The sequence below is a fragment of the Sesamum indicum genome, linkage group LG10 (assembly GCF_000512975.1).
Source record: "Sesamum indicum cultivar Zhongzhi No. 13 linkage group LG10, S_indicum_v1.0, whole genome shotgun sequence".
In the NCBI taxonomy this organism is placed as follows: Eukaryota; Viridiplantae; Streptophyta; class Magnoliopsida; order Lamiales; family Pedaliaceae; genus Sesamum; species Sesamum indicum.
In genome coordinates, this window is record NC_026154.1 from 4461290 (window position 1) to 4484073 (window position 22784).

The following is a 22784-nucleotide window of genomic DNA, read 5'->3' on the forward strand; positions in this document are numbered from 1 at the left end:
TAAGAAGAATTATCTCACAAATTACACTTATTTGAATAATCTTAATATTTCTATTATATTATATTATATTATAGGATTAATTATATTTTGTCATCCGAGCTATAATAATTTTTATACTTTGCCATCTATTTATTCAATTTATCATCTCAAATTTACGAAGTTTTACGTTTTGCCATTTATAATTACTTTTCAATCAAGTTTTTGATCGAAAAAATATTACATGCAGTGCACATGTTATGTTTAAGGGTAATGTCATATAATATTGTTCACATATGCACAACATATGATTTTTTTGTCACAAAAATAATAATAAAAAATGGTCATACATGACAAAGTACAAATTTGATAAAATTGAAATAGTAAATGATACAAAAATATTTTTGAGGGCAAAATATAAAAATAAGTATAATTTAAACGATAAAATATATATTATATTATATTATATTATATTTATGAAATAGATACGTACATTGGGTACTCGTTTTCACATGAAACAGATAATTAGCATACTAGTCCTTACCATCGTTCAATTATTAAATACAACCCTCGTCCCTACCGTGAACCATCGAAAGCCCGCGATCTCACGGAGAGACCCGGATTGAAACGTAGAAACTACCCCCACCCTCTCTCGAACATAAAACTATTTGCAGGATAATTGATGCCGAAATACTCTTTTTTTTTTCTTGCAATAACTGTGGCCTAATCATTGTTTTCTGATTTACCAAGTCAACAAATATCAAATATCATTCACGTGCATATACACACACTGCGTCTTCTCACCCATTATCGTTTCAAGCTTCCTTTTCTGTCTACCTTTCTTGGTTCCTTTTGATCTAGCATTTGCTTTCTGCTCGGGCGAACCTGTTTGTGCGAGGTCGGTTGGCGGCTCCGATTGGGTTTTAAAGGTTTGTGTTTCTAGAAGCAATATTGATTAGGGTTTTGAGTTTTTCATTTTAAATGCTTGTGAAAAGTTTTTAGTGGCTATTTAGGGTTAATCTTTACTGATGAATTGGTGATTTTTTTTTTTGTGTTGAAAGTGCTTTAATTAGGATGTTAATGTGGTGAAAATGATGAATCAAGGAGAGAGCAGCGACGCTAGTACTGCTGTTGAGGTAATTTCTCTGATTCCTTGTCTGGGTATGATTTTGTTGATGAACCCTACGTGGAACAGTATTGTTAGTTGTGCATGTTGCTGACTTTTAATATGGAAGATAGGCTTGATTGCTTGATGCAATAGCAGCAGATAACTTTACAGGAACTGCTTGAGATCTTGTTTGTTTTTCTCTTTTCCTGTTGGAAGAGAAGGACAATTTTGTTAAAGTATGCAGTTATTGCTCTACACAACTCCCCTTTTTATGGTACAAAATTTATGTGATCTGTAAAGGTTTATAATTATAAGCTGGCAACTGTTTGGGACACTTATCCGTACTTCCAGTAGGATATTCATTCTAGGTTAGATTTTAAGGATTTGAGAAGCACACTTCAGTGTAGCCAATATCAGTTGTGGATGTTGAAATACTTTGTAAGCTTTATCTTTGGTTAATGTCTGGTCTATTCTTTTTAGTTATTCTATTTAACTGTTCAAATATTTGACAAAAGGAAAAGCCATTATTCAGCTATTTCGTAACGTGAACCTTATGGAATTGATGATCTTGCTGCAATTAAATGAAAATGAAAAATGGAGTTTGTGCAGACCTCTGATTATAGAATTATCTCCAATTTTGAAGAATTGGACCAGAAGTTTTTATAGTACATTCTTACCATTGTTGACTGACTGGGTTGATTTCTGTGCCATCAAGTGATTGATTTTGCAATTATGATCTTTTACATATTTTTGGGATATTCAGCCCAACTTGATAGTAGATTCTTACTTTTTGACTAGAATGATTAGAAATTTAAAGTTCATGCTGAAATTTCACCGTTAAACACGCAACTCACTAGGTCAATAAAGGTTTTAGCTTGTGGATTTGGAAAGTGATAACTCATCTTTATCAAGAGAAAGACAAAAGGTTCTCAATCATATTTAGTTTCTGAATTCAATGTTGTACTGATGCAAGTAATTTGAGCTGTGCTGGATGCCGATCATGAAGTAATCATCACATTGTTGAGAACATCTGCCACTTTGGAAGCCTAAAAGGCTAGAACTAAGCATGTGGGTCTGAGTATGACATTGGTCTAATTAAGAAGACCTTTGTTTGAAAGGTTGCTATCGGTGGTGGACATTAGTAATTGCCGTGTCTGTAGGGCCAATTATCGTCAATTTAATATTCTTTTGGCTAAGTTTTAAGGAGCATGTTTTTTATTATGCTAAAATGTGGTCAGTAAATTCCCCTAGATTCATTGTTATCTTATCATATTTTGACCAAATTTTTGGTGTAGAACCTGTGTCTGAGTTTGACTATCCTATATTGGGACCCAATGTATTAACTACTAGCGAGAGCAAGATATTAGGGGTATAGAAAATTAATTTTCCATTTTAGTAAAAAACTGCATTTTGTTTTCCAATGTTTGCTACGTTTAAAATAATGACATGGCTGCATTAACTTTTGAGGTTAAATCCACGAAGACACTAAATTTGACTCTTTCAACTCTCATCTAGAACTCTTTGCCAAGTCAACTAGCCCTCTAAGACCTGGATCGGGAGTAGTTTGTCATTGTTTCTTTTGATTCTTCATATTTCTTTCTCTGGGATGTCTGGTTGGTCCATTATTATAGCATTCCAAGCTTTTTGGTGTGCAAAACTAAACTCTAATCTTTGTTTGAGTTTTGTTGCTTCTCTGTGGCCAGAATCTTATAATGATTTGCAACCCAGACTGAATAGCCTATCTTTGTCACACGTTTGCGACTAAGTCTCCTTATAACTGCCCTTTCTTACCCCAGCCTTTACCTCAGAAATCTTCCACTCAAATCTTTCTGGTTCTGCTGCAACATGGGATGCTTACTGCATGTATTTATTTATTCATGCTCTTGAGATGTGCTCTATCTTATAATTTAATGCAACATGTAGTTCATATTATTACAATTAGCCAGTTGTGTTCAACTGATGTTGTCGATCTCATTGCTGGACCATAACTCTTTTTCCTTGCATGTGTTAAAAATGACGCCTATTTCAGTGAACATGAATTAAATGTATATTGGTGGGTATTATAGCATGCCATTCCATAGTATATAATATTGCTCTTCTTTCTGCTTTTGCTGTTTCCTGTATATACCAACTGGATTTGAGATCCTGATCACCTTATTACTTTCATGACTTAATTATGCGGTCTTTCCCATATTAACCCTCATGTTTATGCATTAGTAGATATGTTCTTAAGTTTGGTATGTATTCTTCTAGTTATTTTGGTTAATGTAATTGGTTTACTTCTTGTCTCAATTATCAGAAGCATCAGATCAACGATACACACCAAGTTCAATCATCTTATTTTCCGCCTAATTGTGCTGTGGCATCATGGAGCACACAAGGGGAGAATGGAGATCTTTCTACTTCTGGCTACAATCATGATCAACAAGTGGATCCAAACTTGAAAAATGGTCAAGATGGAACAAATTTGGTGTCTAATGGCTCTACATCAAATCCAGGACCTGCAAATTTGGTACAAGGTTATAGTGGTTATGCTGCTTATCCAAATTCTGATCCCTATGGATACAGCAGCACAGGTTATGCAGCTTACTACAATCATTATCAGCAGCAACCGGGTCAGTATCAACAGCCACCCGGTCAGTATCAACAGCAGTCCAGTCAGTATCAACAGCAGCCCAGTCAGTACCAACAGCAGCCCAGTCAGTACCAACAGCAGCCCAGTCAGTATCAACAACAGCCCAGTCAGTACCAACAGCAGCCCAGTCAGTACCAACAACAGCCCAGTCAGTATCAGCCGCAATCTAATCAGTCTTACCCTCATCATGTAGGAGCTTACCAAAACACAGGTGCTCCTTATCAGCCTCTTTCCTCATTTCAAAATACAGGGTCTTATGCTGGGCCTGCAAGTTACTCAAGCACTTATTACAATCCTGGTGATTATCAGACGTCTGGAAGTTACACCAGTGGCAACTATGGTACACAGACCAACTTGTGGCATGGAGGGCAATATGCAACGTACGGTTCCCATCAGTATCCAAACTACACTCCGGACTCAACTTCAGCCTATAGTTCTAGCACTGCTGTTGCAACTTCACAATATCAGCAACATTATAAGCAGTGGGAGGACTATTACAATCAAACTCAAACGGAAGTCAGCTGTGCTCCTGGGACTGAGAATGTATCTGTCTCAATTGCATCTAGTGTAAATAATTCTGTTCCTAGTGGGAGTAGTGGATATACAGCTTCAAACAACCAGATGCCTGCAGCTTACACCCCTTCGTGGAGGCCAGAGTTTAGTTCTTCTGATTTGACTTCTGTGCAGGTTTGGTTGTCCAATTGTTTAAAGTTGTCTCACCCTTAGATAGAAGTCTCTACCTTAGTAACCATATTATTATATAGCTTTGCTTGTAACATATGGGACCAAAGGTTGGTATTATAAAAACATCTAGGGAGGGTGTCTGAGAAATAAATTGTTAAGATGATTTTGCAGTATAAAACAATAAGAAGAGTGTCGTACTCATGCGTTTGATAATGCCACCTAGTGAAAGTGATTTGCTTGGGACTTGATCTGTATGGTTTGGGCTCAATAGAGGTAAGCCTCCAGATGTGTCCGGAACTGGGACTGATATAATTGGACCTAGAGAGAGAAAATTTGACCTAATTACATGGAATTGGTAAAACTATGATATATTTTAACTTTCAAACCTATAAAATTCCTTGTGGAGGCCGAGAATCATCCAAGAGAATGTCCAGAACCGCCTCTTAAAATGATCTAGTGAAAATAATACCTCTGTTCAGCATTGAGTTCTAATATGGCTAAGCTCCGCATTCTGTATATTTTTCCTTCTACATTGTATGGGAGAAAATGCTGCCAAAAGCCTCGATAGTGGTTTCGAATGTAAAACTATCTGGATTCTTCTTAGGTCGGCTTTATATAAATTTTCAAATGATGTAGGAGATGATAGTAATGAAATTAAAGAACTTTTATTGTATTATAAACACTTTGTGTGGCCTAGAAAGAACATAAGAAAACACTAAGCAAGTTATTTTAGTACTCTGATAGAAAGAAAATACATTGAATTTGAGGTATTCTTAGAGTTTGTAGTTCATAATGCCATGTTTCCCTTATGATTATTTCTTATTGCTGCATTGCTCCTTCATTATATTAAGAGATAGTTAAAACATAACCGATAATTGTTTTTTTTTCTAATATCCATGCATCTTAATATGATTCATCGTGAATTTTCTGTTGACATGTCACTATTGGAAAATTTGATATTCTACATGTTTTTCATATATCATTCTAAAGCTAGTTGATGAGCAATCTCATAATCTCCACACTTCCAGGACAAATTAGCCTCGTAAATGTAAATGACATGGGGAGGTCGGTTAATTGAAAAATAAAATTAGGATTTTTTTCGTGTGCAGACATATCTAGAGTCTGATGCTGTATTTGGCTTCTATCACTGGCGTTTTCTCTTTGTTTTTCATTTCCGCTATCCTGCCTATTGCCTGATTATGCATTATAATGAAAATTGATGATACAACCAAAAAGAAAAAAATTGCACATAAACCTATATAGACTGTACCTGAACTTTATGATTCCGCGGCATCTTGGAAAAGTGCAGTTAATTCAACCGAAAATTCATTCAAATCAACTTAACAGGTCAGGGTTGCCTTGGTGACGCTCAGTTTTTTATATGTCTTTGGAGTTATTATAAGAATAAAGCAACAAATAGAAACAAAAATGCTTTTGTGGCAAGAAAGTTAACTGTCTCAATAGAGTGTATGGATAACCTGAACAATCCTTTAATTGATGGATAGGTGTTTACTGATCTTATTTTACGAAGCTGTCACTGAATGGAGCTAATTCTTTCACTCATCCCTTTCTTTTTGTTCTTGGGTGTAAATGACACATTTCTTTTGAGCTAAAAGGAGTTATACTGTAATTTGTACCTTATTCAATTCTAAGTGGACTTTCCTCCTAATTAAATTTGCAAAAGTGTACTAGATTGTTAGCAGCACCAGGCCTGCCATCAGACCTGACAGAGTACTGCTACCATGGGGTATTTGCTGGTAGTTGCATGCAACATATAAAGGAAAACCAATTGAAGGGAGAAGAGAGAGAGAGAGAGAGGGGTGGGTTGGAGGGGAGATATAAAGTCGTGAAGTTTGAACAAAGTTTCAGGCTAATAAGTGGAAAGTGGTGCAAATAGTCAGATTTTTTGTGCATATACAAATAGAAACGTTACAGATTATTCGGTGTCTCAATAAATTGTACTATCTAATACTCCTTTTGTCCTGGAAGGAAACCTTCCATTTGACTAGGCATTGGATTTTAGATGGGAGTTGACAACATGAAACTTTTAGTTAACTTTACACTATTCAGAAAAGAAGTAGTGGTTGAGATTTATTTCTATTTAGGAAATGGAAAGATTTCATTTTGGGACAGGGGGAGTAGTTTGTGAAGACTTGTAACTAACTGAAGATACCATTTTGTCCATATGATGATCAATCCTGGTTGGTTGTACTCTTATCAGGTTGATTGCATGTATGGGCGTTGAATGATTAACTTTGTGGATTGAAATAAATTATATTGGATGTGAAGTACCTTTTACTCTTATTCATTACCTATTATGTTTATTTTTTTGTTAGTTCGTGTAACTATTTTTCACTCTCTTGTAATTCAAGTCGATCACAGTTTGTGCGAAATTGTATATTTTTGCTAACATGTGATATTTTAAAATACATGTATATAGAGTATCATCTTTATTTTTAAAGTATTTAAATTGTCATTCACCTTTACTTTCGACTAAATTTTTTTTATAATATAGTTTACAAAATTTGTAAAATTGATAGCTTAAAACCCCCACCCCCCCAAAAAAAAAAAAAAAAAAGAAAAAGAAAAAAGGGAAATGCTCCCATAACTCAATTTAAAAAAAAAAAAAGTTGATTATATTAAACATAGTACAAAAATTACAATAATTAAGAAAACAACTACATTGGGGAAATGAAAGGTGATGAGAAGCATCAAATCCCCATTTCAAGAAAAAGTGAACCTTTTTTAATACTAAAATACAGTGGGATTAAGGCCCCATTTCAACAAACTGAGACCTTAATTACTTATTAATTAAACCCCCCCCCCCCCAAAAAAAAAAAAAAAAAAAGAAAAACAAAAAAGTTCCCATAAACCATATAAAGGAAATGCTGTTGGATGTTCGCATAGTGAAGACGATATCCTGTTCCTTACAGTTTGACAGTTGTATAGCTTTATTAGCTATAGTTCAATCTTCCAGGACTGAGCCGTTTAAGTTTACTGCTGAGTTGTAAGTGCAAGCTTTTTAAATGTATATGCTTTGCCCCTCAGCATCTGGAATTTAGTGTAAAGGAACAAATTTAATTTTTTAGTCATTGTAACAACCATATATTTATTTAAATACTTTTGAAGGGCGGCTAGGGCTGGGTTTGAAGCTTGCTTGCATTTATTGGAAAAATACTAATAGATTATAACAAGTTGCTTTTCATCAGAATTGGCATGTCAATCTCAGCTTATTACTGTGGTTTTGTTGTCAGCCTGTTGCAGTGAGTGGCAGTGCCCCTGAAGGTTACTGGAAACATGGGGCTTCTGCTTTACAAAATGACTTACCTAACTCTGTAGAACCGCATGCTCAAAAGCCACCAGAAGTAACTCCTGCTCATGAAAGTTTCCAAAATCAACAGACCTCTACCTTTTCCCAAGGCTCTACTGCACTGTATCCAGCTTCTTGCCAATTTTCTCAGATTCAACAGTCATCCTTCCAAGCTGGTCTGCAACCTTCTGAACCTCTAGATTCACGCAGGGCAAGCAAATTGCAAATTCCAACCAATCCAAGAATTGCTTCAAACCTACCCTCGAGTATATCAAAATCCGACAAAGATAGCTCTATGACTAGTACAGGTGCAAAGCCAGCCTATGTCAGTGTCATAATGCAGAATCCAAATCAAAAAGTTGCATCGTACGAGGAAGATGATTCCATGCTCAAGGTTAGAAAGTTTTGTTACTTAAAGCCTGTCATTTTCTAGCTTTGCTAAGAAATTAAATATTAAATGATTATCAGCTCTTAGATTAGGTGGTCGTTTAACAAGCTTGTTTGGCTTTGAACTGAATAAAACAAAAATGCTGCATACCATGTCTTTTCTCGCCTTTTACATTGTCCTATCACTTGTATCACATTTAGACATCAACATTTACACTTTGTGACAAGTATATGGAGTTTATTACTTTAAACTTTATGCATGTGAAAGAAACATGGGACAAACAAAAGTAACAAGCGAGAAGAAAAATGGATGGAGTAGATTCTTTTCTGTTTCCTAGTAACATTGGGTGTAAAATGAATGTGTAAATTGGGTTGGGGTACAGATTGGTAGATTTGGTTGTATTAGGGCCAATTACTGGAAATTGGGTGGTTAACATAAATTTGCAAAGCTTGTTTGATGCAGCTGTTTGTGAAAGTTGATGAAACTAAAATTAATGACTAGAACAAGCAGGTGGCCTAAAGTCACGCCCAAATGAGTTAAGACCTTGAGATCTTTATTCAAATTTGGGAATAATCATTCATAGAGTGGAGTGGAATATATTGGGATTGCTCAACCTAGATTCTAGTAAATGAGGGATTTGTTGTATTGAGCTATGTTGTTGATAATATTGGATATATCAGTACAAAACATTAACTTGTAGAAGTCCATAAGATTTATACTTTGCTTCTAAAATGGAACTATTTGATGGCAGATTACTTTTACATTGTGTTTTTTGTGCTTTTCCTCTTTTCTTTTGTTGTGGTGGGGGTGCAGGGTTGGGGCGTGGTTAGTTGTCTATTCTTCTCTATCATGATATATTTTGTAAAGAATATATTGGCATTGGAAATCAAAAAGGGAAAGTTTGTAGTCTTTTCTTTATTTTTCCAGTTTTTGTACACTGGTAATATTAGGATGCAATGAATTATCCACTTACTGATAAAAAGCTCTATGTTTAGCCCAAAAGAAGAATTTCTTGGATTTGTTTCTCATACGATTGGTGTTTTCTATTGAACTAGGAAAAAGATAGCTTTTCAATGATAACCGGACATTCGTAATTTTAACTGAGAATACATTCATATATCATTAAGTCGTACAATTTTTGAGATAAAAAAAGCTACTTTTTTTGCCTGGGCTTGAACATTCCCAGTTAAGCTTGAATGAAATTCTATGCCATGTCGCTAATTTAGGCGTCTAGTGCATCTTCACAGAGTGTTAACCGACGATGGCAGTGAATTACTGAATTAGCATTTGGAAAAATTCTGTTTCTGGTACAATGAGAGAAGTGTGGTCTTTTGGATTTTTATTAACTACCAAGTACTGTGTGACCGATGTAGAAGGATTAGAGGAGGTTGGATTGGATGAACTTTCTTAAGCAGGTATCTAGGTCTTATTTTTCTCTTGGTAAAAAATAACTGTGGTGAGCTCTCTATGTCACTTTAAGAAACAGCTAGACAACTTGATCTGGTCAAATGAAATGCTCCTGTTGTTGGTTTCTGAAACATGGCAGCAAACTTTTGTGTTTTTTGTGGAGGGCAGCACTTTACCACTTGATCTGCTTTATTTGGTTAAGTAATAAATCTGAGACACATGGCTTCCCTTCAGGGCATTTGGTTTAGGATATGATAATTAAGCTATGACGCAAAATACTGAAACCAGTGATGAAACACACCTTCATTTATTTAAAAGTTTAAGCTGTAGATTTAGTTTGTACCCTCAAATTCGTTCATTTATTGAGCATCGTGGGAAAAAAGATATGATTGATGCAGAAACTTAATGGCATTCAATTTCCCGCATACAATTTAGCCCAAGAGTTGCCATCATATTGGTAATTGACATCATGAAGTAAGCATGCAGGAAGAATTAAGTCGAATTTCTTTCCTTTTGCAGCCTGGTATGTTTCCAAAGTCATTGCGTGGTTATGTTGAGAGGGCTTTGGCTCGTTGTAAAAATGATAGGCAAAAGACAGCCTGCCAAGCTGTCTTGAAGGAGGTATAATCTATACACTATAGCTTTGTTACACACGTTTGAGGAAACTGAGAAAATTTCTTTTTGAATGATGCAAACATCAACATTCCGGTACTGATATTCTGGGATTCATAATTTTACATGAATCGGCCGTTTTGTTACATGTTCTGGTTGCTATGTTGGCTTTAGAATTGTCACTTGTGAAATACTGCAGGCGTCTCATAAGTTGAGCATGTGTATGTTGTTACCACTGTTTTTCTGAAGCATGATTGTAATGATATTGGACCAGAGAAACTAATACAAGTACTATGCTTTAAATATTATAATTGTTATGAACCTAAGATAAATATAGTTTGATACTCGTTTCAGTGAACCTAAAGTAAATATAGTTAGACACTCATTCCAGTGAATAATACTTTCACGAATAGTATTTATTATGCTAGTACAATGACGAGACTGATGCTATACCTATTTAATATATTTCTGTTGATGGGCTATCTGGATACTGAGCATAATTTGGGAAAAAACATTTACTTGTTTGGATATATAATCTCCAACCTCCTCTTTGTCAACATATTATATGGTTTAGAAGAGTTGTGTCTCTTTGCTGGCCTAGATTATAGCAAAAGTAACTGCAATGAAGTAGAGAAGGGAAAAAGAGATTTGTGTATTACTGAAATGAAAAAACCACCTCCTTGGAGTATATAGAGATGGTGTAACCGCCTTGCACACAACGTGATAATCAACTTCAATATGTTCTGTTCTCTGATGAAACACTGGATTACTAGCTATGTGAACAGCCGCTTGATTGTCACAGTACATAGGCACCGGATCTGTTTATGTGAAACCCGCAGGTCCTAGGTTCGAAACCTGGCTCTCATAATGTGTGAAAAGTGGAAAAGGGAAAAGAGATTTGTGTACTACTGAAATAAAAAACCACCTCCAATATAATAGAGATGACAGGGACCCTACCAAACATAACTATCCTACTAGATACATACAATTATATAATATCTTCTAATGTATACCTTCTAACAGTAACTTCCTAAGTCATCATCTAGAGCTTAATCCAGAATAGGAACTTCAAGTCTCCATGTTCATGGGAGTACAGTCCTGTTTGAAGAATGCTATGACCATCCATGATCCTACCTGCTCACCCACTGACAACCATATTGTTGTTCTGTATGTGTTTTTGAGTTTGAGACATTAATGCCTTCCTGTACATCTTTTTCCTAAGACTATGCAGTGTGTTTAGAGCATGTATTAATCTTTAAGTAGACCAAAAAACCTACAGCAGCAAGAATTTAGAATAGTAGCTTCTTGTTTCCACTCTTCCCCATTTTTCTCAATTTCACAATTGCCTACCTTGATACAAACTTTGGGTTAGATCCCTCATTTTCTTTCCAAATAGCAGGTGAGAAATGGGCAAACCTTGCATATTTTTCTCCCTTTTCATGGTTCCATCTTTATATATATCTGAGTCCTCGCGTGTTTTCTGTCGTAGTTTGATAAAGAATAGATTGAGACTGTAATCGAGAAAGTGAAGTGCATTTAAGTAGAGCAGTGGGTAAAGCAAGCTGTTATATGGTAATATTTAAAAACTCAAAATGGAAATTAGTTTCGTGTTTAAGGGATTACTATTTCCTCATTCTATTACAAAAAGGACAGTTAAGAGCTTTCCTTGTGGTGTTGGAGCTTGCCAAATGTTCCTTTTGGTGTGCCTTAATGTTCCTGAAGAAGTTTGTTAGGTCACCTTTTTGATGCAAAGGCCATAGCAGTTTTCATTTATTTGCTTGTTATGTTTCGTGCTAGGTTCTGATAAGTACCTATCATTGAATGAGTAAAACTCGTCTTTGCATGTTGTTGTAAGTTTTTTTCCATGTCACCTGTATAATACGCAGGGTAGTTTCCCTTCATTATATTTCTGGAATATTTTGATAATGAAATCTGGAGAAGAGACTGGGCCTTTTTGGTTCAAATCACAATTTGGCATTTGAATATTCGTAAATCCGGGATATAGATAATTGTTCATCCTTTTTCTAATTTCCCCTTTTCTTATTAATCTTAATCGTTGTAGGTTTAGTCTCAGATTAGTATCATATTCAGAGTAATTTCCGTTCAATATATTGCAATTGTACTATCATCTTCTGCTAATAATATAATTTTTTTACTATGTCCTTTGATCTTAATGTTCTATTACTCATTTAACACTTAGGTAATAACAAAAGCAACTGCTGATGGCACACTTTACACGAAAGATTGGGACACTGAGCCTCTATTCCCCCTGCCGACTACTGATGCTTTTAACAAGCAGTATGGTTTTCTGTACAATGCATCGATTTGTTCATAGAAATGACTAATGAGAGCGAATCACATATGCATCTTACTGTTATCCTGCAGTGATACACAGTTACCTATACCAACCTCTGTAATGCCAAAGAGTAAGAGTCCTAGTCGGCGAGCCAAAAGTAGGTGGGAGCCTATTCCAGAAGAGAAGGTGGTTGACAAATTTGCTAATATTTCTTATGGAACTGCAAAATATGGTGGCTGGAACAGCAAACAGGTAAATATAAGAAACTTTTCATGGCTGTTTCAATTTTTTGGTGATTGGAGAAAATAGGTAGGCTGTTGTGTCATATAGCATGTTTCTTTTAACACGCGTTCAATAATTTCTACACTGATATGAGTGGGTTGTACAGCTGTTTTAGTTGATTCTTTTGGTTATCTACATTCTCCAAATTCAGTCTTAGCTTATTAATATGGATTGATTCATTTGAATGTCGACTTGATTTTGGGTGTAATCAGTTGTAAGAACAAATGGGTTATTTATTTGGTGCAAGATTGTACGGAATCACACATCTGAATTGTAATCCTGAACAAGTGATTACAACTCAACTGAACATGGATCTGCACTGCAATTTTCAGTTGTTCATGTGGAAGGGCTTTTAGAATAATTTTCATGTATATAATCTGAAGACTTGACGAGGACCTCATTCAATTTTGACTACTCTATGTCCTTTAGTTAAGAAAATTGAGTGCTTTATCACACGATTATAATGTTAAATGACTGACTATATTCATGTATTTGTAGTTTTCAGGTGGAAAAATAGAGAATAAGGACCATTTTGGCACAAAATTTTCTTTATCAGATCAGAAAGGTTCCAGTAAAAATTTTACCAGACCTGCTAAGAGGCAGCGTCTTGGCGAAGACCTGAATGCTGGTGATGATGGTGATATTTCTAGCGATAGTGACAAGGAACAAAACCTGACAAAATATTATTCTGCTGCAATTGCACTTGCGGACTCACCAGAGGAGAAGAAAAGGCGCGAAAATCGTTCGAAACGTTTTGACAAGGGACATGGAAACCAAGTAGAAAAAAATAACTTAAGAGGAAAAGATGTGGGAGCTGGTAAATCATATGCAAGACGTGCTAGTGCGGTAGTGCTTAGCAGAACATTTGACGAAAGTGGGAGCAGGGCTGTTGAAGATATTGACTGGGATGCTCTTACTGTTAAGGGAACGTGTCAGGAAATTGAGAAACGCTACCTGCGCCTTACTTCTGCACCTGATCCTGCTACGGTAAACTGTCTTAGCTTCTTCCTGTAATGTAAAGGAAGGTGATAAGGCTTCTTATGATGAAAGATTATGTTTTTGAAGTAGATATTGCTTTGCAGGTGAGACCTGAAGAGGTGTTAGAAAAAGCTTTGCTAATGGTTCAAACTTCTCAAAAGAATTACCTTTACAAATGTGATCAGTTAAAATCAATACGACAAGATCTTACTGTACAACGTATACGCAATGAGCTTACAGTTAAGGTACTTGTTGTTTTGACTCCTTCATTCATTGCACACTGTTCTTTGATGACTGTATTTTTCTGTTGATGAGTATGCTGGCTTCACTGTCGTTTTTCTCCCAATGTAAACTTGAGATGATGAGCCACCTTCTTTAGACTTGGTTGATTTATGGCGGTTATCTAGTATCGTGTTTCATTTTTTTATTTTTCTTTTCAGGTGTATGAAACTCATGCTAGATTGGCTATTGAAGTGGGGGACTTGCCAGAGTATAATCAGGCTAGTTCTTGGAACTTTATGCTTTCTTGTGGATGACTTATGTATTTTACCTTGTCAATTATTTTTTTCTTTCTATCATATTATTCATTAGCGCACACATTTTCTGATGGCCCCAATTTTAGCTGCTCCTATAGCATTGGATTTTTCATATTTCCTATTATTGGGCATCAAATATGTGTACCAGGAGGGTTATTCGGATTTCTGATTCATCACTTGCCTAATGATGTCGTGTTCTGTAACCATTATGTAAATATTGCTCTGGGTTAGCTCTTACCCATGTTACAGTAAGACAGGGCTAAGTCTGATGTTTATGAAATAAGACTAGCATAGTATCATGTCTTTCCCTGTTACAGGATAACAGAATGGAAATATAGATAATATAAGAATTATCGATGGGTAACATTTTTCAAAGACAAAGCTGAAAAGTAAGATTCCTGGGTAGCTTTTAACCAGAATATACCGCTAAAAGATTAAGCAAAGGGTTGGATTTTGATTGTTAATTGCTAAAATTGACAATTAAGCAAAAACTTTCAGTTGTTTTCTCAGGTTGGAAGAACACCTAAACAGTTAATTAGCGCACTAGGCTGGTTGGTTCTTATAAGCTTACCAAGTTGTGGCATCTGGTACTTTTATTGAGTGAGGGGACTAGGAAAGTGGAAGCACAAAGAGGAGAAGGGAGCATGTGGCCTTGCTATATTTGGGCAAGACTGCACATCACACTGTTATTTCTTTATAACAAAATATTATTAGCATGGATTAAAGAGTCCATAGTAGAAGTATTCTTCTAGCACTTGGAAAAGGACTAAGACTCAAAGTAGAATATGCTGAGTAATTAATTATTAAACTTATCTTACATGACCAAGGACTCTGTCCTAACTAACACTCAATGAATAATCGCAAACTTTAGAAAAACCTATATACCTGGTCAAATTTTTTAAGTAAGCTGCAACTACAGCAGAACCTCAAACATTATTGAATAGTTAAAGAAGAAACCCACACCTACAGTAAAAACTCTTAGACGTATGTTTTATGAGCCTTTGCTGCATATCATTTCCAAACTTTGATATGCAGCATGCATCTGTTTTTGTTGATTTTTGCTCCTGAGCATGTCTCTTGGGATATCATTGTGGATGAATCTTTCATTCAGTATAGCCATAGGGTTAGTGTTCAGTATATCTTCATCAAAGTTGAATAAATTTTCTGTTGATTGAATTGCTCTTATATGCCTCTTCATTACCAGATGATATTGCAACATAGTATCTCATATCATCCAGGCCATGTATTTTCTGTATAATGGTGAACATAGGTCATGTTTGGTTTTCTTTCAGTCATTACTGTGATTTATCCTGAGCTGTATTGGTACTTCCTAAAGTGAGCCCTTTATGTCTTGTTACATGATGCTCGTATCTCTTAACGGAAGAAAAGAGTAAAAAAAAATTAATTTGGTCACCTTTCATGTTAGCAGAAACTCTTTCTTCTTCATCCCAGAACGGAGAGGACTGTGGTTTCCGCAGGTATGAAGTTAGTGAGAGAGATATGAAATAGAAGTACTTCTCGTACATTGTATTTCTGGCCTTTTGGGGGCATACATTTGGAAAATCATCATGTCCACTCCTCCAACCAACTGATCGCTCCTATAAAGAAAACCTTACTATGATGAGAAAGACCAACATTGTAATCTTTCTTTACCAACATATTGTTGCCCATCGCCCCAGGGCTTCTGTCTCCGTTCCTGAGAGGATGAATGAGAACACTTAATATGAAGCTATGATTTCAGCAATTTACTGAGAATGGATGAAAACAGGAAGAGTAAATCATGCTAGAGGGCATGTTGTATTGTTCTCTCTGATGAGTTTGCTATATAACTTTGTCATTTCTGGTTGGAAGAAGGAGAGCAATCACCAAATTATACTGATCTTTTTGCAGTCCTTGTGAGATGGGGACTGAAAAACCTAGAATCTGCCACTTTTTCCCTCCAAAGATATCAACTTTATTATCAAGAATAATGTACTTGGTGAGTTTTTTGAGGGTGTTTCGCGAAGGTTGCATGCAACATGGTAAAAGCATGTAAGATGAATATTTAGGGGAAGCACCTTGCTTAAAGCACACGCTGTATTGAGAAGGTCTTGAAAGCATTCAAGTCAGTATTTGGTGAAATTGTATAGCCTACAGTTTATAAGTTCCAAATGTGAAATGCTAGCAGCTCACCTTTTTCTATAAAACGAGTAAAGGAGACCCCAACCACTTCAAGTCCTATAGTCTGCCTGAATCAATAGCAAAGCTTAACACATTTTATAAAGCTCACTATTCTAATACTTTTAACGTTTTCTTTTTTTATTTCTTTTCGGATAAAATCTAAAATCTCCTAGCCCTAAAAGTTCTTAAGATGATTCTTCAAGGAGTGCTGTACTATTCATAATGCAAAGGGGAAAACATGATAATCCAATACATAATACAGTGGACAAAATTGTAGGTCTTAGAACACTGACTATAGTTTGGTAGGGAGCAGAATGGAGATAAACACATTTTGTGGGTTGATGAGGTTATTATCTATTTCGAGAATTTTTCATTTCATAATGAGTTTAGTACTCGATACTCCTTTTGAACTATACACCATATTTCATCATTGTTGCTCTATGGGAACTTCATTTGTCTCGATATGCCATATATGTTTGATGTCTCTTTTAATGCTATGTTGTTCTGTATGAATGAAGCATCATTACTGTAGAGCTCGTCATTGCTCTTAACCCTAGCAGCTTTGTTCTTTAGTAGAACTAATCTCTTTATAGTGCTAGTTTTCTTGTCCGACAAACTCAAGTTAAATGCCTGATGAAAATGGGACGGATAGATAGTGCGTCAAAGACTATTTTTGTTAAATTGCATCTAGATAAGTGCATTACTTGAGTGCTTTTTAAAATAAACTTTTCATTGTTTTGCAGTGCCAATCACAATTAAAAACACTGTATGGTGAAGGAATTACAGGATGCCATATGGAATTTGCAGCGTACAATTTACTATGTGTGATGTTGCACTCGAATAATAACAGGGATCTCCTGTCAGCAATGTCCAGGTTTGCGACTAAATCCGAGTTTGGCTTTGTTTGCATTGGTTCATTTCTGTGAATCCTTAGATTATTGCATGAAGTGCTGGTTGTTGCCTGATCTGGATGACAATGGAGCACTGTTATTGCCTATTCTCATTCAGCCATCTCTTCTCTCTCCCTCGGCTTTTACACATTACATCCATGTCTAGTATTTGATCCTCTGCCCTGCCCACCTTCTATTCTTGCTTTACCGTGCAAATTCCATATTCTTTCTTGTGATTTCTACAGAAGTGATTAGTGATCAAAGGGGTGGAAGCTTCTGAACAGCAATTTCTAATATCAACTACTCGCATTTGAAAATGAATGTCCCACATTTCATGAAACAGCTTTCAAGAGGTTTTTTCAGCAACACTTTCTGTTATTCTCCACAAATAAAAAGGAAATAAATAATCTGTCCCCCGCGATATAGACTCTGCAAGCATCAGATGGTCGAGGAGGCAATGGTTATATGGTTGTGGCTCTTAGTTGATAGGTCTAGTGGTTGAGTAAGGGTGACTGAGGTGTTGTCTTGGTTCTGGTTATAACATGTTCATCTCGTCTAAAATTTCAAGTTGTTAAAGAGGAGATATTAAATACCTAATATCTGTAGTGGTGCCACGCGTACCTTTTGTATGCAGCTGGAAGCCTATCTTTTCTTATAAAGTATAGCACGTGATATTTTTTTTTCCCTTCTAATAATGGATTGTGATATACGAAGAGAAGACCTCTTTTTAGTTTGGCTTGATATTATGTTGGATAACTACCATAACTAAAAACTCAGTGGCTTTTCTGGATTCGGCTTCGAAGATCTCTAGTGGTGGTTTCCTGATATTTGAAGTTAATTGATAGTGTGGCTTTGGTTGACTCTGAGGGAAAACAACTTATCTTTCTTGGTCAGTTATGATAAGGTTTCCTTGGGAATATATGGAAGGAAAAAGAAAGCATTCAGTTGATGAATCTGCAAAGCTCCAAATAAGTAACGGAAAGGCGATGGAGGCAAGCATCTTTGAACATGACTCTGAGAAAACTATTGTTGCTGCACAAAGATCTTCATGAAATAATTTAGATTAAAGAATTTGCTGAAATGTCTATGCTTGTCGAGCATATCAAAGAGAAAAGAAATTCATGTGTTTCAGGATATACTGTAACATCAAATATCATTAGCTGGGCTCCTTCTTGCTTCAGATAATGTGTGCTCTCTTTCAGTTGGGCATTCTTTCTGTCCCAGAGTTATTCGAATCATAAGGAGACTAATTGTTTTGTGATTTAATTTTAATTGGATGCTTCTCAATCTTAAGGGATATGAGAGATTCATTAGGCATCTTGAACATTACCTAATATTTATAACAATAAGAGAAGTTTTAAAAAGTAGGTCAATAAGTCCAAGAAGCATTGCTGCTTTTCGTTGATGCTTGAGTAACCGTATCCTTTTCCGGAGTTACCAACCTGGTTAGGGGATGTTTAATCTAGCATTCACAATCTCGTGTCAGCACAAAGGTTTCTGAGGTGAAAGGATGAAATTGCAATTAAACTGGGTAAAGGAATATATTAGACTCATTTTTTTCTCTGACATATTAGCTTTATTGCAATCTTAGTTTCAAAGTATCTATATTGGTTTTGTATCAAATTCCTAGTTTCTTTAAATAAATTCAGTTTTAGCTTCGCAATAGTGAAATGCTCTTGTGGTTCCCAGGATCAAGAGTGCCTTAAGTACATGATAATGTTGTAAAATGATTTATGACCGATTGCCTTCATGGATTTATCATGTCTTTCTTTGCCATTTATTTTGTTTTACAGATTATCAGCTAATGCTAAAAAGGACAAAGCAGTAAAACATGCTCTTTCAGTTCGTAGTGCTGTGACATCTGGAAATTATGTGACATTTTTCAGACTTTATAAGACGGCACCTAATCTTAACACCTTTCTTATGGGTTCGTATGCTGTGCTATTTGGATAACCAGTTGTTTATGCATTCCTCATTAACTTGTATATACATGATGAATATATTTCATATATTTGCAGATCTTTATGTTGAAAAAATGCGATATGCAGCTGTAAAATGTATGTCTCGTTCATATCGTCCTACAGCTCCTGTGTCATATCTTTCTCAAATTCTCGGCTTCACTAATGCATTGCCTACAAGTGAATCAAGTGATGAGAAGGAAGTGGATGGTGTGGAAGAGTGCATAGAATGGTTAAAAGCCCACGGTGCATGCCTCATTTCAGATAGCACAGGGGAAACATTACTTGATGCAAAGGTAATTTCTGTCTTCATTTCACTTCAATGTGAAATTGGGGTAATTTGTTGAAAAAATGCTTTGTCTTCAAAGCCCCCATTTAGTACGTCTTTCTTTCTTCCTGGATGTAACAATCGCATTATTTTGATATATCTATGAATATGACATAATTATTTTTGCTCAGATAGAAAATAAAAAACTCTAATATTCCAGCTTAATCTTTTGAGTTTCTGATGGTTCTTCGACCACCACCTCCGTTTTTGGATGTGTCTGGTGGTGGGTTATTTCGAAGTTTCTACGCATATTTGATATTATGGGCCAATTTGCATCTGAAGCAACCAGTGCGTACGTGTCATAATATCTATTATTCTCCAATTTTGTCCATAATATCCAATAATACCAGATTAGGTGTAAATACCATGATATAATTGCATCTTACCAATATTGTCTGCGGGTTTTGTGATATCATTTTCTGTAATATCCGATAGTATCAATGACCATCTGATAGTATTAGATTATCTCCAATGTTCTATCCCATGGAATTTACACTTGTTCTTTGGATACTGCTTTATGTTTTAGTGAATTATTTATTATACAGATAATAGACGTTTTGTTGGTGTAGTTACTAAAATACCATTATAATCACATTATGTTGACTAACTTTATGTTTAACTTTATTTGTATTTGATGCAATATGTATAATATATATGTATATATGTTATGTTCTAATTAGTAATTTGTGTTATCTATAATCAGTCTTGTTTGGAGTTGTAAATTTGTAAGCACAATCTTGACTTGTTGTCTATGTTGGCAAACTATGCTGTTTCCACTTTTCTTTTCAGATTCTACCACTTGTGATAGATGCATGAACTTTTATTGTGAACTTAATGTAATTGCTTAGTATGCCTTTTCCCTGGAATTTATAGCTCCGCACCCATGTGTCATCAGTCCTTCTTTTGGTTTATATATTTGCAAGTAATCTAGTCTCGTCACTTTTCTTTGGAAGAACATGTATTGTTCTATTGAAGTGGCATCTGATAACAGGGACTATATATGGTTTCCCTGTGCATGGATCAACTTTGTATACTCTATTGTCATTCACAAAAGTCAACATAAATGCACAAAAATATGATGGAACCATTCATGTTCATGTCAAAGACTTGCAGTTGGCGTTTCTGGTTGGTGGTGACCTTTCTTCATCTTTTAAATCTCTGTATAAAAGTACAGCTTAATTTGCAAAATGATGCCCTTTTGTTGGTGGTATTACACTAGCTAAGTAGAATAATATGCATCTTAAGTGATAGTACATTATGCGTTTTCACATGTGGAAGGATAGCAGTTTCTTTAGCACATTGTTTCTCATATTCTTGATGTAGAATGCTAAAAAGCAGAAAAGTGCAAACAAGTCCCAGTAATGTACGTGGGTGGTTTAGCCTTTACCTGGCATGCCCTTTGTGTTGCCATTTGCTGACACAAGAAGAAACATTATTGATTGCATATTTCAGTTGAATTTTTTTTTCATAATTCCTGGTTGTGTGTGCAGGCTTCTGCATCGAGTCTATATATGCCGGAGCCTGAAGATGCTGTATCGCATGGAGATGCAAGTCTTGCAGTTAATGATTTTTTGACTCGGAGTTTAGCGTAGGTCAATCAGCCAACGAGGTTCAAAGAGTCCCCTGCAGAAAGCTAGTGATATAGGTCTGCTGAATCATGAAACAGCTTCAAACATCAAAATCTTGAATTGAGTCATGGAATGACGTGTTGAAACAAATGACCTGGAGTTGGCAATATTTAGTGAGAGTCCCACCTGTACGATTAAAGAGACCACGTAAGAGTACAACTGTATGATTCAAGCATTATGTGAAATTCACATGGAGATGAATTGCTACATTTACGATGTTATCCGAGTAGTAGAGGCTGCCTATTGTGTGCATCAACCTCGTTGTATCCATGAAGTAACCATTCTTTTCATTATAGTACATTTTCGCATACTGTAATAAGAGGAGCAAAATTAGGTGGCTGTACTCTTAACTGTATATTGGTCGAGTATAACATGATAACTTTGACATGATGTTTACCAATTTCAATTGCATGAACTAATGTTGTTGCTGTTGCTGCTGCTTTTTACTCTTCTTTTCCAGTTTCTACCCAGGAAGAGGTTCAGCGGCCATTATCCAATTTCTCGCTTGGATTCTTCCAGTTGGCTGCACCATCATCTAGAGTGTATACACAATTAGACATTGATCTACGATCTCTCACGCCCGACTAAAAACTAGAAATAATATAACATTCTACTATAATTTCTCATTAGCATATTCCATGAAGTAAATATTTAGTTCTTTTGAACAACTTGTGGTTTCTAGCTTTGTATGGTTGTTTGTCAAGGCCGAACTGATACATTCAGATCAAAATGCGACAGTAGGCGTAATAATGCATGTATTGTGGGAACAATGGATGCATGGAGTTATTGTTTTGGTTCCGTGTCATCAAAGGAGTTTCTCTTATATGCAGCTTTATATGAAGATACCAAAGTGCATGGGTTGTGATTGCCAAAGTGAGTAGAGGCTACTAGCAAGTGCACTGCTTATTTAGTGGTATCATAAATATTGATCCCATGAAGATTTTAACGAAATAACTACCATAATATAGTTAATTTATAATAATCTGGACGATCGAAAATCGAGTGATAAACTATCATTATTGAGAAAAATTATTGAAAAAAATATAGCAAATGAACGAGTTGGAAAAAATTCAAGAATGGATGAAATGTTGTGTAGGTCCACTTAATTAATTTATCCATTGCAATATTAATAGATTAATTTAACAAGCAAATATTTTCGTAAGCTGATGTCTTTGCTCGAGTTAATTTAATATACTCTTCAAACTTATATCTAACTTGTTATTACCAAGAAATTAGAGGTGATGAGTACGACCGAAAAGAGATTGACCCAATAAGAAGTGCTAGGCCCAGATTAAGCCCGCTAGCTCAAGAGAGAGTCAGCCCACCCAAATTGCCATGCTTGGCCCAAGACGGGGATATCCTATCATCTGGTTCAGCCCAAAGGAGAGATCCACTAGGCCCAGCCCAAGAGGTTGCCCCCCACACCAAAGTCCAGTCAAGGAAAATAGCTTATTTTATCAAATATGGCCCAAGGAGGAAGCCTATTCTGAAGGCCTTCAAAGCTAGCTTGTAGGAAGGAAGGCGTTCTCAAGAGGTTGAACTCTTTAACTTGAAAGAATTCCTCACCCGATAGGAGTCTGCATGAAGAAGGAGTTCCCCTTCATCTGG

At 35.8% G+C, this 22784-nt stretch overlaps 1 protein-coding gene across 2 annotated transcripts; it reads left to right on the forward strand.

The window, feature by feature from the left end:
* On the forward strand, nucleotides 525-21572 carry LOC105171926 (SAC3 family protein A). Of its 2 annotated transcripts, XM_011093190.2 has the most exons (14): nucleotides 526-905; nucleotides 1038-1112; nucleotides 3384-4406; nucleotides 7658-8107; nucleotides 10028-10129; nucleotides 12321-12418; nucleotides 12506-12668; nucleotides 13197-13685; nucleotides 13781-13921; nucleotides 14117-14176; nucleotides 17116-17246; nucleotides 19056-19189; nucleotides 19281-19516; nucleotides 21039-21572. In XM_011093190.2, exons 2-14 carry the CDS (start codon nucleotides 1068-1070, stop codon nucleotides 21138-21140), a joined length of 3174 nt encoding a protein of 1057 aa, XP_011091492.1. In that variant the 5' UTR covers nucleotides 526-905; nucleotides 1038-1067; the 3' UTR covers nucleotides 21141-21572. The 2 variants fall into 2 exon arrangements, with proteins under 2 accessions (XP_011091493.1, XP_011091492.1); XM_011093191.2 differs by lacking the exon at nucleotides 10028-10129 and having other exon boundaries at nucleotides 525-905.

What these genes read in the sequence shown, in the direction of transcription:
- LOC105171926 (XM_011093190.2), top strand. Translation starts at nt 1,068, where the DNA reads ATGATGAATCAAGGAGAGAGCAGCGACGCTAGTACTGCTGTTGAG. An exon ending in GCAATGAGCTTACAGTTAAG is followed by an intron (nt 13,922 to 14,116) that starts GTACTTGTTGTT and finishes TTTTCTTTTCAG; the next exon opens with GTGTATGAAACTCATGCTAG. An exon ending in CTCCTGTCAGCAATGTCCAG is followed by an intron (nt 17,247 to 19,055) that starts GTTTGCGACTAA and finishes TTTGTTTTACAG; the next exon opens with ATTATCAGCTAATGCTAAAA.